Source organism: Protopterus annectens, chromosome 5.part0 (genome assembly GCF_019279795.1).
Source record: "Protopterus annectens isolate FY-2018-M chromosome 5.part0, PAN1.0, whole genome shotgun sequence".
Lineage (NCBI taxonomy): Eukaryota > Metazoa > Chordata > Ceratodontiformes > Protopteridae > Protopterus > Protopterus annectens.
Window position 1 is genome coordinate 999,380,807 of NC_056735.1, and position 20,031 is coordinate 999,400,837.

At 42.9% G+C, this 20,031-nt stretch overlaps 1 protein-coding gene across 2 annotated transcripts in view; it reads left to right on the forward strand.

Moving 5' to 3' along the window:
* GRB7 (growth factor receptor bound protein 7) overlaps window positions 1-20,031 on the forward strand; it is a 2,830,640-nt gene that overhangs the window by 2,556,639 nt on the left and 253,970 nt on the right. For both annotated transcript variants that reach the window (XM_044072739.1, XM_044072740.1), the window contains one exon: window positions 1,947-2,063. In XM_044072739.1, coding sequence (XP_043928674.1) covers window positions 1,947-2,063 — 117 coding nt within the window. The remainder of the gene's footprint in view (window positions 1-1,946; window positions 2,064-20,031) is intronic.

The following is a 20,031-nucleotide window of genomic DNA, read 5'->3' on the forward strand; positions in this document are numbered from 1 at the left end:
TTCAAAGATTATGGTGACTAGTAGAGGGACCTGGGATGAGACACATGGCTGATATTACTGAGAGAAAGCTTCTGTTTGTTGATGAAATCAGAGTGGTAATTATTCACTAGAAGGGGACTTTGCAGAAGGTGATTCCCTTTGGGGGGAAAATAATGCTCAAACGGAATACAGATTTTGGGAGGGTATTTACCGATGTTTATTCCACAACAAATCAGCTCCACTGAAGCATGAGAGTGCATGTTAGGGAGCAGATAATACCAGGGTGGATTTGGACATCTTATTGATATAGAAGACACTTCAGACTTTTCTTCCCAGTACCTATATTTTAACAGCCAAGAATCTCAAACTTAAGAGGTTTATTAAGATTGAAGAATGATGCATAACCAAACACATAGTTTGAGGAAGAAGAAGAAGAGCTTGAAAGCTTCAACTAAAATAGTATGGGGATGCGTGACCCACATTATGACTTAACAGTACGTTGGCTGGGTAAAGCAAAACTCAAAGAAGCTTAATCCATCTAATGGATCTGATGGTATCTGATGGGAATGTTGGCGGATCTGATTACTTCTCTTTTTTGTTTATTCTCCTTGGCTATAGTAATACTAGATAACCTGGGGTTACATAGGTAGCAGTGTACAGATACAGTACTGGGAGATAAGACTGCACTGAATTGGCAGGTTATTGTTAAGTCCTGCAGGGGAGTTTTAATATGGTTGCCACACACTGTCACTTATCTGAGAGTACAACTTGAACTGGAAAGTGTTTATGACTTAGCTACTTGGTGATCTTTTAATAGGGTATGGTATAGAAAAAGTGAGATTGGAAATAGTCAGTGTTTTCATTAGTTAATGCTCTTAGGTAGACTTGAATCCAAATGAGTATTATGAAAGAAGAATTCATCGAATATATCTTTATCAACACATAAACATCGAACACTGAAATTGCCGAACAGCCACTTCAGCAAATTTTTTCTGAGGGGAAAAATTGCTTGGCCGAAGAAACACAAAGCAAATGTTCAAACCCTACATAGTGGGGGGCTTCACCTCCCACCCCCTATTGTGGGGTGCTGTGCCCCACCCCCCCAACTAAATAAACCAACTCCAAGATCACATTACAGTAGGGAAAAAGGCAAATTCTTGATGACGGCAAGTTATTTTTCTCCTGCGAAAAATTTGCTGAAGTGGCTGTTCGGCAATTTCAGTGGTCGATGTTTGTTGATAAAGATGTATTTGATGAATTTGTCTTTCAAGAACATAATATAGACCCGAATTATAGGAGAACAAGACACACTATGAATAGAGAGAGTGAGCTGATTTTGCTGGATATCATTCATAAATAACCTTTAAGCAGTTATAGATGGAAGAAACACCCTTCTTTGTAAATCTAAGATCTAAGATAGAAAAAAATCAAAAATGCGTAGTATACATAAGGCACTTGAGGTGGCAAGACTGAATTAGGCTAAAGTGCAGCAGCATCTGAACTAAACCAGTATGACACAGATGCTTAAACCTATGTTGATTTAGCAGACTGCATCTGTCATCCATTTGAATAATGTAAACTTGTACAGACAAGTGGGAAAAAGTGTTTCTATCTAGTCCATTCTCAATTACACTCAAAGGTCAGATCTTTTTTGAATTCGTTATTTTGCACACTTTGCGCTGAGCATTACAAAAGATACTTTTGCAGTGTATTACTTTCAGAGGCATGCTATTCGTTGGTTGTAGCCATTGAAAATGGCTGTCATCCTCACCTGAAACACTGTCAGTCACAGTTGTAAACACTAACTGTAATTGTAGACATTCTTGTGTTGTGAGTCTGACGGCACAGTAATTGGAGTAACTTGTTTAACAGATTTGATCTTGTTGACACATCCTCAGAGACTCATTGTCCCTATGTGTCCTACTGATTCTACCAAACAGAACTTTATTATTGCCTTTCTCTACTAGAGGAGCGTATCTGACAACACACTGGTTGCCATGGATTTTTCCGGATGTACAGGTCGTGTTATAAATAATCCAGAGGAAGCTTTGTCGGTAGCAGTGGAAGAAGGACAGGCTTGGAGGGTAAATACCTTTTTGTTTATTTTAAGTCTGTATTACTGCTCTGCCTAGATCAAACCTGTCTCTGATTTTGCAACTGTTTATCTGTTCCTCTTAAAACTTGTGGATGTCTGGCAAATACATGATAACTGCAGTCATTAGTGACAGAAATTTTTGAGTTTAAAATTTCATGTCCATTAAAAATGCATACTAAAGCAAAGCTTGTCCCTGATTTTGGACCTTTGTCCCTCACTATTATAGGTTCATAGGTAAATTAGGAAGTCAGTCTGAAGCCTAGCCAAAAATTCTTATTCAGAAGTAACCTCTAGCCTCAAAGACGGTAAGACAAGATAGATTGGGGAGAGAACTTCAGGCTTCCCAACCTCTTATCCAGGTTTTCACTGAAAGTGGCAAGGGTGCTACTGTGCTTGGTATGTAGTAGACCTTTGTTCCAGAGGTGAGAGATTTGTTGAGATTTGAGTCTATTGCATCAACATTCTTATTTTTCTGCTGGTAAAAGTTCAGTGCCTTTAACCTGGTGCTTGAGACAGCATTGTTCTATGGAGGAATAGGAGGTGAAAGCTTAAGATCTCCATGGAGGAGTCTACAAAAGTCTGAGTACAGCAGAGAGGGGTGACAGTCTGTACTGATAACTAAGATTTTGAGACCATGGATCTAGTTGTGAATCTCTGATATCTGTCAAGCCGAATGATATGTGTAGATAAATATATGGCAAAACGTGCTTCATAGTCAATAATGAGTCTAATGAGGTATCAGTGAAAGGGAATTAAGTCTTCTTTCAATCTGGTGGAGATGCCTTTAAATATCAGATGTTTGATGCATTTTGTCTGTGCTGCTGTGGACATGCTAATCAAATAAGTAAGGAATTATCAACAAGAGTGCCTAGATGCCTTACAGCAGTGATTGATTGGAGGGTTGTGTCACCTATACGGTATGTGAAAATGTTTTGTTACCAAAATGGCCTGCACTATATTTTGCACATTTAATTTGAGACCATTGTCTGTGTACCAGTTGTTAGCATGCTCTTAACCCACGTTGGCAGATTAGATAACACTCACTATTCAGTCATCTGCAGACTTAGACTTGTCCCTGTGTCTTGAGAGAAGAAGTTGAGAAGTGTGTGCTCTGTAATAGAAGTAGCTCCACCTAACTTTAAAAGCCCTGTGATGTGGGTAGCTGTTGGTATTTCTTCACTAGTATACTAGGTCACCACACTTAGTGTCTAGTCCTACCACTGCATGTCACTGCTTCATACACCACACTATGAGGGCACATCAGAATGTGCATCCCTCTCTTATTTTTCATCACTATCACACTTTGAGTAAGATTATTAGCTTGCATCTCTTGAAATGTTTTGCATTCATTGTTTAGAAAGCCAATACTTATTGAAATTTTACTGAGTTACCAGATCATCAGCCAGGGCTTACACTGCCATTGCTTATGTTGCCTGGGAGAGGTACTCTTAAGAGCTCCTATAAATCTCATCAACCTGGTCACATGTAGAAAGAATGAAGTTAGTGTCCTTGGAGAATGGCCAATCAATGTGGCCCACAGGAGGGTCTCCAATGTAATGCATTGCCACAGCTGGATAAAAGAAAGACAGTAAAGGATTTAGAAACAAGGCATCAGTCAAAAATCACTTTTATGATGTAAATCCCCTGTAATGGCCCCACCCACAGTGGTGGTGCTGTGGTAGCATTGTCGCCTCACAGTAAGACGCTGTCCGGTTCGATTCTCAGCTAGAGCATCTTCTGCGTAGAGACATGCGTGAATGGGCATACCTTCGTTGAAGGTTGTGCATCAGGGCTGGTAACTCGGCATGTAAAAATCAACTACCAATCATTAGCGGACCGGAGTTCCGCTGTGGCGACCCCTAACCAGGAAAAGCCGAAAGACACAAACAAACAAACAAATCCCTGTAATGGCCCCCAGCTCCTTCCATGCTGACACTCATAAGTTCACAGGTAAGTACTAGGCCATTTTTCCTTTTTGTGCTTGAATTAACCTATCCCATTTGGTTAGAGATTGACCTTACCCTTCCCATGGTTGACAGTTATATATTACTCCCCCTCAGTTACAAAGTAATAGGGAGAGAGAGAGAGAGAGAGAGAGAGTGAGAGTGTACAAGTGAGCTCACACCAGTAACTGACTGATAAAAATGTTTAAGGGTGAATTCTTGTTTTCCAGTATAGACCATTCCATCTATATCCAGTGCAACACCATGACCAGTATGGTTCTCGTGGCTGAACTGTCTCCTCATATAGCCTCCCCCAGACTTAAAAGAAGACTCAATAGTCACAGTAGAGGAGACTTTTGCAGTTGTTCATTCATCAGACTGACCCACATTGTGCGTGTGTGTGTGTGTGTGTGTGTGTGTGTGTGTGTGTGTGTGTGTGTGTGTGTGTGTGTGTGTGTGTGTAAGTACATCTGTGGGGGGGGGTGCAACAGTGAACTAGTATGTATTGATATCTGACAGTTTTATTCTGTGGCTGTGGGACCATACCCTCAGGAAGCATAGTTTGATGCCGTTCAAAGCCTTGCACATGTCTCTCAGGACCCATCACTAGACACCTAGCATGTGCTTGCCATTCCCCTGTCACTTCACATTAGGTGAGCTCATGTTATTGTAGAAGGGGTAAAAAACTTCTGTCCTTCATTGTCCCACTGGAATGAGAATTCTGAATATCCCAAAGTTGTTATTTCAGAGTCTGATGGTAATAAAATGTTCCCTCTTTTGGTGATGGTCAGGTTAATGTAATATTCAGTGAGCTTGAAATATAGCATGTCTACCCTCTTCCCAAATTGACTGAATTACTTTCTAAAGAGGAAGAATAAGGAACCAGTATAGGTTAGTCATTCCTCCTATGAGACCTGCCTGAAAGCATACCAGTTACGCCGCATGATAACATGCAGATTTCTTGTAAGAAGGCTGATGTGCACTCAAATCACTGAGTGACAAAACAACTTCTCCCTGCATCCCAGGGCAGATTCCTGTGTGAGCTCTTCTGTCCAACATACAGTCCAGAAATGGTTTCTGTCTACTTTATTACCAACTAAGAAGTTTAAAACTTGGACAGGGTGGGCAAGACAGCATTATCTCATTTTATAGTTTTGGGCCTTGGGTCCCTTAACTATTTGTCCCAGCTATTTTAGTTCCTACCTTACAAACTTGGATCTGGAAAAAAACAACAGAGCTTCCTAATGCTGACTGGAGTCAAGAAGTCTTTATAAAAGGCCAGTGCCATGGTATAGATGAATAAAGCCCTAATCATGGTCCAGGTGACATTGGCTTCAGTCAGGGTCATGTTTGAGACACTGGCAGGGATGGTTGGGCATTCATCTAATCATTCCCTATGGGGAAGCATAGTCCTTAGAAGGGAGTAACCCTCAGATGTGACAGGCAAATACGGGGGAGGAGGACATACCAAATGGTAGGTCATAAAGTAAAAATAAAATCCTCCAGTGGAAGCAGTCAATTGCATGTTCCCCCAGAATGCCCTTAGGTTCTGCTCTGACCCCAACCTTAGAATAGCAATAGTCTTAGGGCAGTAAGAGAAGCTGGTAGACCCAGTGGTGAGCTGGTAGATCCAGCAGTGGACAGAGGCACTGAGGTAGCCAGAAAGAGTGAAACAGAAGGGGAACAAAAAAGAAGTCTCTATAAAAGGTTAATATGACCATTTTTTCTATGAGATTTCACTTACTCTGCAATAATTTTGCTTGCAGATGCTAGGGCTATGGCAGGATGCTCAAGGATGCCTGTTCTAGCTGACATGTCTTAAACTGTTATTTAAGGATAAGGTGAGGCAGGCCATTTTGTAAGCTCTTTGTGATTTGTGGTTCATTTTAGGCTGGCTTTCTAAGACCTTTTTTGATTGCAAAAGAAAAAATGGATGTTAACCACTGCAAGGGGCGTCTCTGCTTCTTTGGCTTCCTTTTTACCTGTGTCAACTTTGTTCCCCCCTAAAAAAACTCTTCATAGATGAAAAGGCCTCTCATGCATCAGGTGTTTTTTTTTCCCAAACTGTGAAATATTTTTAAGAGAATGATTGCACAGGCTTTGCAACACCATTTTAACTGCACCAGGACTGTCCATGGAAGGCTAGATTTCTCCTTCTGTAAACCACAACCTGTGCACTTAAGGCTTGTAAATGTGGTCTCAGCCATCTGTCTTAGGACTGTCAGTTCCTCATCTGCAGCAGACACTCTCTACACAGCTTTTGGCATGGTCATAGCCCTTTCCTGAGAGGGACCATAGATCCTCCTCAAGAGAGAGAGTGCTCTGTTCCTGCTCTTTCCTTATTATGGAGCGGACACTAAACCTTCCACCATGTCCTGGAGCTTAATTGCTTCAACAAGCACATCTGTTGAACTGTGGAAAAAGATGTTCCACTTTGCATCAGGACCCTGGTTCTGAATAATGCTTAGTTGGTGTTACTGAATGGGATAGTTGCCTTTTGGAACATTAGTGTATAAGGTCCTCACTAGATGTCCCATCAGGCTGCTTTGAGGTTGGGGTCTTTACCTTTAGCAAAAAGTATAACATTCTGGCTCATCTTCTATATCTGGAGTGTTTACCAAGGTACCTTCCATTGTGTGTATGTGTGTAGGGGATGTTGCAAGAGATGGGACTACTTTTTTTGGAAACATGTTGATTCATCAACAAGAACTCTTAACAAATACCAGGAGAGTGGACAAAACAAACAGACAAACAAAAACCCTTCAGAAACCATTTAAACTTGTACAACAACATCACACAACAGTGGAGAAAAGAGTTGTCTCCACTGTCAGTGAAAGTTCTATCAGGTAATTTTCTTCAGTTTACCAGCATTCTGTAAAACTGCTGTTGATAAACAGATGAAATACTGCCAGAAGACAACTGGATAAAGTGACATTGCATGCTTTAGTACAGAGTTTCTTAGCTGCAAAGGGCACAAAAAGTGGAGTCTTTTAAATGGTTTAGCTCTGTGAAGGTAAAATCTTAGTTGTTTGTGAACATCCAAGTTATGCAAACTATATTCCCGTTTGTTGGAGTGGTTTGGAAAAAATACTGACAGATGAGAAGTTTGGTTGGTTAGGTCTGAAGAAGTTTGCTAAACTTAGTAAACGAAAGCGCTAACTTTTATCATTTGTCCGGTGTGGTTTGTCCTCTATAAATTTGATTTTTAAGTTTGCAATTTCAAAGAAGTGGAAGAACAAGGTCCTCAATGAAAAAAAGATTCAAAGAAGTGGAAGATGCTGGTTCAAAGAGTTGGTTTGTTAGAGCTTCCAGTACAAAATTTAGGTCCTATGGGGCACTGTTTCTCCGATCAGCACATGAGGAAGAAGGTTAACTGGAATGCTTTACAAACTCTATCAGAGGCTCAGGAATGAAAGTCGTACCTGGTATGAAAGTAAGAGATTGTGGTTTGGTGTACCTTAATGGGGGAATAACTAGAGCCTGAGTTGAACATACTGGTAAGAAAGCATAGAATGTCAGAAATAGAAGCATTAGGTGTATCAATACCCTGTGCAATTGCTGAAATAAAAGAATGTTCCCATTTCTTTCACTAAACCTCATATGTAAATTCTTTCTGAGATGCAAGCAGGTTACGAATAACTTCATGAGACAAAGATGGGTCATTGGCCATCATGGGAAATGGAGAAACCAGGAGGCTCCATTGAGGCTGCATAAATCCAGGTAAAGTAACCTGGATAGGTGAGAGAGTAAACCCTTCCTGGGATCCAGGAGCCGGGGAGGTTCTCTGATATTAGGCTTTAGCAGGGGAAACCAAATTTGACTAAGCCAGTAAGGAGCAATGATGATTACCATGGCTTTGGATTGTTTAAATGTTTGTAAAATATATGCGTGAAGGTGCTCAGAAAACCACTGTCTGCACACAGCATCTCTTAGAGACTATCCCTCAAGAGGGATCAATGCAAAGAAATTGCTGCATTTGGAATTGACTAGGAGAGCAAAAAGTTTGCAGCAAGGATTACCTCAGTGGTTGAATATTAGTTTTGCTACTGCCAGATTGAGACATCAGGAGAGATCTGAGCCTGTTGGCAAGACAGTTGTTTTTTTTTTTCTGGGAATGTGCATTGTTTTTAGAGCACAATGCAGAGACAGTCTCCCATTGCCACACATTCATAGCTTCCCAGCATAAGGGGTAGGACCTGGTTCCTTCCACTTGTTCATGCACCACACCAGTATCATACTGGATAGAAATCACTCCTGGAGACGAGAAGACCAGCAATTCCTGCAATGCAAGGGAGACAGTCCTCATCTCCAGTACACTGATGTGAAAGTTGGCCTCCTGTTGACTGCACCTATCTTGGACCATCCTCCCTTGACAATGCCCCCTAGTTCAAGGAGGAGGCATTTGTGGTTAACACTACTCCAGAGTGGGGGTGGGGTACCAAAACAAATGGTCTTCTGGAAAGAATGAACAGGGACATTAGCCACCATCATAACAGAACCTTACACAGATTGGTAATTGATATCAGAATTGAACAAGTATATTTCAGACCAGTGGGCTTTCTGAGTAACCACTGAAGTATTCTTATGTAAAATCTAGTGAACTGAACCATTAGTACTGATGAGGCCAGTGACTCCAAAACTCAAACAATGCTAGGGTTTGATTGAATTTGAGATTCTGAATCAGATTTCTTATGTTTTGGACTCTGTCTAGATGCAGAGATACAATGTAGATTGTGTCCAAGTGGCATCTGATTAACTGAATTGTCAGAGATGGTTATAGGATACATTTTTGTAGTTTATAGATATGCCCAAAAACAGACAGCTGAAGCAAGAAGTCTCTGGCATCAACTAAATATTCTTCTGTTGACGCAGAAAGGATGCAATTGTCTAGGTATAGAATCACTCAAATCCTTTGTATTTGGAGATAAGCTACAACCACAATTGGTGAACACCCAGGGGGCTGTGGTAACACTGAAAGGCAGTACTCTGAATTAAAAATTATTTGCACCAAAGTGGAAGCATGGGAGTTTCCTGGAGGCTTTAGCTATTTTGATGTGAAAGTAAGCATCCTGGGATCTACTCAGCACATTCAGTTGTTTGCCTGTAGACAAAGCAATATTGCTTGCACCAGGACCATCCTTAACTGGGTCATCTTTACTAAGATGTTTAGATAGCTGAGGTCTAGAATTGCCCAGAGGTCATTTTTCTTTTTTGGAACCAAAAAGAATTTTAAATAATATCCAGACTCTGTCTGATCTGCTGGGACCATCAGGATGTCTCTCTTTAAAGACTGTCTAGACACTTGGAAAGTGTTGTAATAATTCAATTCACAAAGGACCTACCTTCTGATAGTAATTTTACAGAAAAGTTCATCAAACTGTCCACACAAGTTAACACATGCTTCAACATATGAGCGTGGTAGTGTTTAGGATTCTGAAAAATTTTCTTTACAAACCTGTCACAGGCTTTACCACCCTTGTCTAAAGGTGAAGGATTAGCATTAACTTCAGGTGAGAAAACAAGTACTTGTTAGATTAAGTTATAAAGTCTGTGTCTTTTTAGGGACTAAAGAGTGACTGTCATGATTACTGCAGGCAGAATCAAAAGCATCCTACAGGGCTGGCATAATAGGAGGGGTAGGTGTAGTATGTGGCATATCCACTTATAACATGGTGGTGGAATGGACTACACTTAAGGAGTTGTGTTATAACATAATGTATCTCCTTAAGGAGGGTTGAACATCTGTTGTTCTTACAGAAATACATTATTCATCCTGGGTACAGACTCAGAAAAAGAAAACTCCTGTATAGGAGAAACTGAGGAAATTATCTCCACAGAATCAGAGTCAGGTGCTTGTGAGGAAAATGCAGAAAAGGGCCTGGTCCATGTTATTATCAGAATCCTCTAATAAACCATCCATAGGATTTGTGGAATTAAGAATCATGTTGAATTTTTGTACTGTTCCACAAGATTCAAAGCCTGAAATAACCCATTAGCTAAGTAATTCATCTTTATTAACAGACACAGTCATTAAATGAAAGTCTGACCATGCAGCTATTTCTATTTCTTCTCCAGCGGTTCTGGTCAATGCTAATCTTTCACCTTTAGAAAAAGATGGTAAAGCCTGTGACAAGTTTGTAAAGATGATATTTTTTTTCATATCTAGCCTTCAGAATCCTAAACAATACCACGCTCATATGATGAAGTATTTGTTAACTGGTGTGGACAGTTTGATGAACTTTTCTGCCAAATTACTATCAGAAGGTAGGTCCTTTCTGAATCTAATTATTGCAGTGCTCAGTTTTGATCTTTGTTATTGGCTAAATTGTTTAATTCAGTTTGCTCACTGTTTTAACACAGCTCCACAGAGTTAGGGAACCAGCCACTGCTCTACTGTATGCATCTGTACAATCCAAGGAATCTGTTGCATTGCTAACCATAAGTACAATTTTGTACTGTATTTTGCACTTTTAAACTGTATTTTTGCTATATGGCTGATTTTTAAAACTGTTTTTGCTGATTTGCTGCACTTTTTGTCTGCTGTAACACAGACTAGATTCAGACCTGCTGAATTTGGTTCTGTTTGTTAAATTAAGCTCTAAGCCAGGTTATCTTTTGTTGGAGAGGGCCCACCTGCACCCTCGTGGCAGGAGAGTGCAGTTAGGACCCATCTGATTGAAGGTTGCTGGCACAGGGATCAGTTTTGAGCTTTTTTATTGGTTAACACTACTAAATTATCCTATATGTCATATTATACAGGATAGACTGTAGCATGCTTGCCTCCCTAGTCTGTGCATGTTATTATCTACCAGAGACTGTCAACCAAGCCTTACCGTGCAAGTGCACCTTATTAATGAACTAGGTTATTGACTGTATATTATTATCAACTATAGCTCGTAAGCCAAGTGTTACATTTTAATTGTAATTTTAATTGTAATTTTATTTTTTGTATTGTTGGAGCTTTTCTACCTGGACTTCCACTGAAAATGGGCATATATCCAGTCAGACTTTCCTGATCAACAAATGTAAAATAAAATAAATAAAAATAAATAAGTAAAATTGTTTAATTCAGTTTGCTCACTGTTGCTACACAAGCCCCGTGTTTGCATAGGATTGCGCTTGTTTTAACACAGCTCCACAGAGTTAGGTGACCAGCCACTGCTCTGCTGTATTCATCTGTTTGTGTAGCGTACCTCTGTGCACCGTTGCGCACTACCGTGTTATAGAAGCAAAAACTTCAGTAGATACATTTTCTCTTAGTAGCTGCACATGATCCGGCGAGAAGTCCTTAAATTGTGCTTATCTGTCCAGACAGCACCTCAGCTGCACTTTTGCCCCTTAAACAGTCCCAAAACCACCAAATCTACAATAGTCTCATACCATTCAGAGAACGCCCCACTAGTATAGACCTTTCCAGAGCACCCCATTAGTATAGACCACGTTTAGAGCACCCAGTTATACCACACCCCTCTATTTTCTTTCCCGTCAGTTAAAACATGATTTAACCTTGCATTATAGATGGTCAGTTTCCCTCCATTTCTCCTACCAGCCTGATTGACTTGGGTACACTGAGGCAGTGTAACAACTGCATCATGTACACTGACAACCCTGTACTCCTAAGTCACCCAAGTATAATTTGTGAGAGATACATCTGCACTAATAATCTGGAATCCTTGCTCAGTAACACTGACAGGTTGTCAGCTCACATACAACACCTCCCACGCCAACCATGCACTCAACACATAAACCACCATATGTGGAGGTACTCTCCAGAAACCTACCTAAACACCAGACATCTTCCAAACACAAACATGCTACACCTAATACAGCACCTACAGCAGTCAGTACACATAAAAACACAAGCACCAGTCTCAACAAATAAACCTCTAAGGGAAAGCACATCTAAATCAAATTTATTAGTCATAGGTGACTCCATTGCGAGACACACAGATGTCCCACTCATCAAGCTTGACAAAGAAAAGGGTACAGTCAGTAGTCTATTGGGTGCCAGGATCCATCAGATCACATATGCACTCAGGTCTCTCAACAACAAGTACCGTTATGATTCTGTCATAGTTCATGTTGGTGTAAATGACTTGAGATGTAACTTATTGGACTACATGAAGAGAGAGATGCTTGAGCTCTATGAATGTGTTCTGGGCCGGTATGTCTCGAGCCTTGAGCAGCATTTTACCCTCACCTAGGATGATACCACTATATAAACAAAAAATGATTGACTTCAACAATTGGCTTAATTTCTGATGTCATTCTAAGGGGATCCAGTTCCTGTCAGCATGGGATGACATGGTTGATAGACCATGCTGCTGTGCCAGAGGTGTCACCTCTAGGCTTTCAGTTACTGGCTAAGACACTTGGCTCCTCCATAGTGCCTTGTTAGGCAAGGTCACAAGAACAAAATTTCCAGTGTGAAAATATCACTGACAAATTAAAGGTTATGCTGCTAAACACTAGGAGTTTAAATCAGAAACTTCAGTCTCTGGAAGCACTCCACTCCCTAAAGGTTGTTGACATCTGCGCAGTCACAGAAACTTGGTTCAGGGCCTCAGAGAGTATCCCAGCCTTGCAAGGCTACAATGCCTTCCACACTGTCAGACTGCAAAATGAATGCTTGAGAACCAAAGGAGGAGGAGTGGCTATCTTCATCAAAGATAAATACACCTGTAGACTGGTAAGACAGGGAAACTCCATGGAGTTACTCCCAAGTTCACCTAACTGTGGGTAAGAACCCCCCCACCCCTTCATCGTTAGCTCTAGGCCCCATTCAATGAACCAGGATACCCACACTGCTTATTTGGACCTACTTGAGTTAATCAAATTACAACCACTCTAGTCATGGGCTTTTTTTAACTATCCCTCCATTGACTGGGAAACTTATATGAGTACCAACATGCCCATACAAAGGTTCCTGGACTTTAACACTAATGCCCTGGGACAAATAGTGTGCAACCCCACAAAGGGCTCAAATATTCTTAACCTGGTCCTCACCCACATGGGTGACCATTGTACCACCACAAGTGTAGGACCCTCACTGGTTAAATCTGATCATAAATCAGTCACATTTGAAGTAGCTATAACACCTGAACCCCTCTTAGCTGAAACCAGGATGGAAAACTTTACCAAAACTAATTACACCCTCCTAAGGGATGGCATAAATAATTTCCAAACTCCTGTTCCCACAGAGGGCATTGACAAATATACTAAGGTATACACAAATGCTCTGTACAAACACTTAAGTGTATTGACACAGGTGTACCTGATAGCATCAAAACAAGATCCTCAAGAAAAAACAAGCCTTCCTGGTGGACATCTAGCATTTAATAAGTTATACAACAAGAGGAAGAAGTTGTACTGGAAGAACACCCTCCTCTGCTTGAACAGGGCAGCTTCAAAAAAAATTTAGCAACCATAGCTAAGCATAACCATAAGGCATTTTTCAGCTATGTCTGTAACCTAAAAGGTAGGACCCAGATGTCTGCTGAACTAGTTGTGGATGGCATCACACACACTGATCCTGTGAAAACAGCTAACCTATTAATCAACAGGTTTGGTGAAAATTTCACCCCGTTCCAACCAAACATTCCACAAAGATTCCCTGTGCATCTCCCCCACCTTGCATCTCCAAAGAGCAAGTCATTAATGCCCTCTCCAAGGCCATAAACACAGCCTCCATTAGGTACTCTCTTCAACCACAGCTTGAATACTGGTGTTGTCCCTGCTGAATGGAAAACAGCGACCATCAACCCCCTTCATAAAGGGGGTACAGCAACAGACCCTGGGAACTACAAACCTGTGCATACAGCCTACCTTGACTTAGCCAAGGCCTTCTACACAATCCCACATTTGGGCATCATTGATAAATTCTTCCAGTTGAATGTCAATCAGTAGGTCATCAAGTGGGTTGCTAACTGGCTCACCGACATATCACAGTCAAAGTTGGGGACTTTACCTTAACCAGCAGACCTGTCACCAGTGGGGTTCCACAGGGGCCAGTGCTGGACCCCTGTTGTTTGGAATATACTTCTCAGAAGTTCAGGCCAAAACAGAGGGGCTGTGGCTGACCAAGTTTGCTGACACCTGAAAATTAGGTGCAATCATTGAATCCCCAAATGATGTCCGTATAATTCAAGAGGAATTTAAATAAACCAATGATTGGTGCCAAAGCCATGGACTCGGATTCGGTGCTAAAAAATGCAGTCAACCCCTTCGGTAAAAGATATCCTTGCAGACTATCATATAAATAAGGGTCTATAGTACGAGATCGAAAATCCGTTTCAGCGAACACCACAACACTGACACGTATAGCGTGAACTACGGTAATGGCGAACGTTCAAAACCGCGAAACATGAAATGTTGAAGTGTCATGGTTGGCCCGTCTGCAGTATCGCTCCGTAAGGCAAGTGTGCGATAGCTACGGACCTTAGGGTTAGGGTGCGGGTTAAGGTAAGTGCATAGATAGGTAATGTATGTAAGGTTTAGTGTAGGGTTAGAAGTAGGGTTTTGTTAAGTGTATGTGTGTAGATTATTTGTTTTGTTTGGGTATATGTCTGTAGGGTAAATGTGCGATATTTACGGATCTTGGGGTTAGGGTGCGGGTTAAGGTAAGTGCATAGATAGTAATGTATGTAAGGTTTAGTGTAGGGTTAGAAGTAGGGTTTGGTTAGTGTATGTATGTGTTTTATTTATTATATTTGGGTTTGTAGTATGTAACGTGCGGTGGTGTTGGCCGACTATGACGATTCGAGATTTGAAATTTCACGGTTTAGGGGGTTCGGCGTATTTGCGGTTTGGGCTATGTGTGTCGGTATTGTGGTGTTCGCTGAAACGGGTTTTCAGTTTTATAATATAGACCCTATAAATAATAATACCCTAAGTAAGAACTCAGTAGTGAGAGACTTGGGAATGCAAGTTGACTAAAGCCTAAACTTTGACCACCATGTGTCACCGGCGGTAAGGAAGGCATTCTGTTTTTCACACCTCATTAGCAAAGGCATTGCCTCAAGAGCAAAAGATGTCATAATGCCCCTGTATTCGATCCTCATCAAGCCAATTGAGTACAATGTACTGTTTGGTATATACCTTACCAGGCACCTGCAGCAACTTTAGAGATCTCATAGAATTCTAACCAAGAAAATTCAGGTTCTCCAGCAAGTTATACATTGACAAACTGAAGTCACTGTCACTGTACTCAGTAGCATACATACTACTTAGAGGAGACTTGCATCTGGCTTACAGAGCAATATTGGATGTCCTTCTATTCCTATGTTGCAGTATTCTAGGTGTGGGATTTCCTGCCCTCAGGTGACGCGTACGTTGGCTTCCATTCAAAAGCTTCAGCTTGGCTGCTGTAGTGTGCGTAGGGCCATAAACCAAGGGGCCTTAAATGTGACATCTGCACGCACAATCCTCAGAACTTTTCAGCCGCAGACGACATTCGCATCATACGATCGCTTCACAGACATCACATCTTAAAGGTAAGTAGCCCGTTGGGTTTCAAACTTTCTTATTTTTGACGATTGTTATAGCTAATACTTGGTTGTTGTAGCCTTTAGCTGATGTCAAGAAAAAAAGGGAAAGTGCCAGTGCGGGCGCCAGATACCCCACAAGGACACCCATGACAGGTGTGTTTTTTTGCCTAGGCCGGGAACACAATCACTCCTCCTGTGCTATTTGTCAATCGTTTGTGCCTAAGACCTTGCACAGCCATCTAGCTGCATTATATCTCTACCATGAGAACCAATGCCTAAAATGGTTAGCCCTTAGGATGGATCCTGCATCGGAGGCCACACCTGAACATTCGCACAAGAAGGCCAAGTTTCCTAGGCCTTCTTCGCCTGCCGCTCTGCTTAGCGATGCACCACCAACTGCCGTCTAGGGGTTGAGCCACGCTCAGAGGATCCATTGACTGCAGCAATGTCCCGTGAGGAAGCCATTTCGCAGCCGACAACTGGCACGTCCTCAGAGCTTACTCAGACATCGACACCCGTCGAGGTCGAGGGGGAACCAGTTTTGGTTGTACCTCCGGCAGGGATCTAGACTTCGGATGTACTACTCTCTAGACCTGATACCAGGCTACTCTCTTCTTCCTCTCCAGCCAAAAAGAAGCAGAAAACTAAACATATACCTCCTCTTATTCAGAAGTCACACCAGATTGGCAGGCCTTCACTTCCTCTCTCATCCAGGCCTTCATGGCCATTAGGCCTTCAGCCTCAGCCACTTCTACCCTGCCTCTTCTCAGCCCTAGGCCTGTCTCTGCTTCTTCCCTCCCATCCATAACCCCTCCCCCTCAGGTCAAGGAAGAAGAACATAACTCTTCCTTTCTCTTCATCAGAGGAGTCCATTTCTTATGTTTCCCAGATTGCCTTCCCCCAGGAATATTACTCTCCGGATGAAGATTATGTGGAGGAGAACTCTCCCCCTGAGGACATTACTTTTGGTGAGACCATCACCAAGATGAAGGATTACTTTAAATGGGACACTTCCCAAATGATTGACACCGAAAAAAGGTACTTTGAACTGCTGTAAGTGGAATCACCCTTCCCTTCAGCAGTTCCACCTGTTCTGCCTGCTTACATGGATGCCTTAAATGTGGCCTGTAAGGCACCTGACCCCCAGCCTCTGGCTCCTAAGCATCGTGACCACTTCTATAAAGTACCAGTGGACCACAAATTCTTAGTTAAGCCACCCTTGGCAGACCCAGCTGTTATCGCCACCACAGCAGATAAGCAATCCAAATTGCTACCTTCTGCCTCCCTACTACCCACTGACAAAGACAATAAGTGCATGAATAGGATGGGGAAGAAGGTGTACACTTCTTCTACTTTGGCTTTCAGAGCCATAAATTATCAGACCCACATTACCAAGCATGTATTAGACTTGCTCTCTCAAGCCTCCTCCATGCTAGCTTCCTTGCCTGACAGTCCCAGCAAGACAGACATCTCATACAAACTTTCCTTGGCCCAGCAGGTAGCCAGGCACTCCATAAGGTGCAGCTATGATGCTGCAGAAGCATCTGCCAGGTCTGCAGCATCTGCTTCAGCCCTCAGGAGGTACTCATGGCTAAGACTCCAGAACCACCCTGAGGACTTCAAGGCTAAAATCCTGGACGTCCCTCTGGACCACAATGTACTGTTCAGAAAACAATCCACTGACCTTTTTAAAAATCTGCAAGAAAAAAGCAAAGAGCTCCAGGACATTAAGCACCTGCTGGTGTCGCCCATACCCAAGTATTACAGGAATTACCCTGCTAAAGCCACATTTGTAAGATGTACTCCACAGCCCTCCTGTTCCAGGTCCAGGAGAGGAGCCAGAGGACCTCCTAACTCCAGATCCTCTGCTCCACCACAGCAACCCAGACAGCCCTTTCAGGACAGAGGAGGCCCCAGTAATGTGCAACTGCCTTGCTTACCTCCCCCTCTCAGCCTGCCTTTCCCACTGTCTCCCCCCTTGGCTGTCCATCACTGCAGACCAGTGGGCCCTAAACATTATCCAAAAAGGGTACTTCTTATCCTGGAGAGAGAAGCCACCCAGAAGAGGCATCCTTTCCCTTTCCAAAACCCAGGCCCATCTCATGCCACAAGTTCTGGCAGATCTTCTTCAACTAGGCACCATGGAGCCCATTTCTACAGGACAAGAAGGAAAAGAGTTTTACTCCCATCTCTTCCTGGTCCCCAAACAAGATGGTCCCTGGAGACCCATCTTAGTTCTGTCCTTTCTAAACCTACATCTTCAGGTACCCTCCTTCAAAATGCTCTCTTTTCCCACCTCACTGCCTCTCATTCAAGCAAAGGCCTTCATGATCACCCTAGACCTAAAGGTAGCCTACCTGCACACACCCATCAGGAGTTCTCACAGGCAATTCCTGCATTTCTCTGGCCCTTCCTGTCATTTCCAGTTTACTGCCTTGCCCTTTGGTTTATCCACGGCCTCCAGGGTCTTTACAAAGTGCCTGGCCCTGGCCATTGCCTTCTGCAGAACTCAAGGTATACAAATTTACCCTTATGTGGACGACATCCTGATTCTGGCAGAGTCCAGGGATACTCTACTAAACCATCTACATTTCACCATATCCCTTCTGCAGAACCTAGGGTTTACCTTCAACTTCCCCAAATCCTCTCTGATCCCAAGCCAGGACAAGATTTTCCTTGGCTGCAGAATCAGAACAGACACAATGAAGGCCTTTCTACCTCAGGACAAGGTTCTGTCTTTAATTTCCCACTTCCAGGAAGCTCTATTATCCCAAAAGGTGACAGCAAGGCATTTTCTTTGCCTCCTAGGTTTGATGGCAGCAACCATCCCCATGCTAACTCTGGTAAGAATGCACATGTGCAAGCTGCAGTGGATCTGAAGAACACCTGGTCCCAGCACCTACATCCACTAGAGCAGGCCACCCTCCTCCTTCCCTGTCTGAAAACAGAAATCAACTGGTGGATCCAGCAAGTGAAGTTGAACCCAGGGGTCCCACTACAGTCCCCACCCCAACCCAAGTTATACATACAGATGCCTCAGATTCAGGTTGGGGAGCAACTCTGGCCTCTTACAAGATTCAGGAGAAGTGGCCTCCCTCTCTTCAGGCCAAACACATTAATATCAAGGAAATGACTGCAGTTTTCTTAGGTCTACAGACCTTCACCCCCTTTTTGGTTCCAGGGGTGCTCCAGATCGTCACCGACAACACCCAGGTGATGTGATACCTCAACAAGCAGGGAGGAACAAAGGCCTATTAGCTGTGCAGTCTATCCCTGCTGATATGGGACTTAGCCTCCCAGCTCAACTTAGTCCTGCAGGTGGTCTACATTCCCTCATAGGACAACCACCAAGCAGATCTCTTGAGCAGGGAGGACCTCCTCTCCTCAACATGAATAGATGCTGAACAGGGAGGTCTTCTTAGACATAGTCCACCGGTTGGGTCCTCCACAAATAGAACTGTTTGCCTCCCCCCAGAATAGGCAACTGCAGAGCTTCTGCTCAAAACCCCACTCCCCTCTAGCATGGAGAGTGGATGCTTTCAGCATCTCTTGAGAGGGGAAGTTCCTTTATGCCTCCACCCCCATTCCCAATGATTCAGAAAATCCTCCTGAAGATCCAGGAGGACAAACCAAAAATCTTGTTAGTGACTCTCTACTGGCCAAGGCAGCACTGGTTTCCCCCTACTTCACAAGCTAGCCAAGGGCATTCACTTCAAGTTACCCTACAAGGTGGACCTACTGTCACTAGACAAAGGAACTCTCCTACACCCACAGGTACTGTGGGTGATAGGTACTGTGGGTGATAAACTTTTGATTCCTTTCAGACACCACTACTCAGAGGATGTGCTTTCAGTCCTAAGGGAGGCAAGGAAACCTACCACCAGAAAATCTTATCTGGCTAAATGGGAAAGATTTGCAAAATGGTGTCTGCAAAAGGGAAGGGACCCCAGCTCTGCCGAGATTCCCCTCGTTCTAAACTACTTGTGTTACTTGATAAAAAATGACCTCTCTTATTCTTCTGTAAAAGTTAATCTCTCGGCCATATCAGCCTGCCTGCCCCTGGAACCCCCCTTGCTGGTCAGGCTCGATGTAAAGCTCTTCCTTAAAGGGGGTTTACACATGAGACCACCTAGGAAACCTATCCCTCCACCTTGGGACCTTAACTACATCTTAGATAAATTAACCCAACATCCCTTTGAACCTGCCACCCATTCCTCCTTACAGATGTGTACATGAAAGATAGTCCTTCTGGTGTCTATCACTTCAGCCAGAAGAGTGTCAGAACTGCAGGCTCTAATGGCCTGTCCCCCCTACACCATCTTCCAGAAAGACAGGGTGTCCTTGTGAACCAACCCCTCCTTTAGCAATAAAGTGGTCAATGATCTCTCTCTCTTAACCAATCCATTCACTGGCCCACCTTTTTTGTCTCACCCACTAATGAAGGGGAGAGGATACTGCACTCGCTGGATGTGCACAGACAACTTAGATTCTACCTGGGCAAGACCAAGGCCATCAGAAAGACTAACCA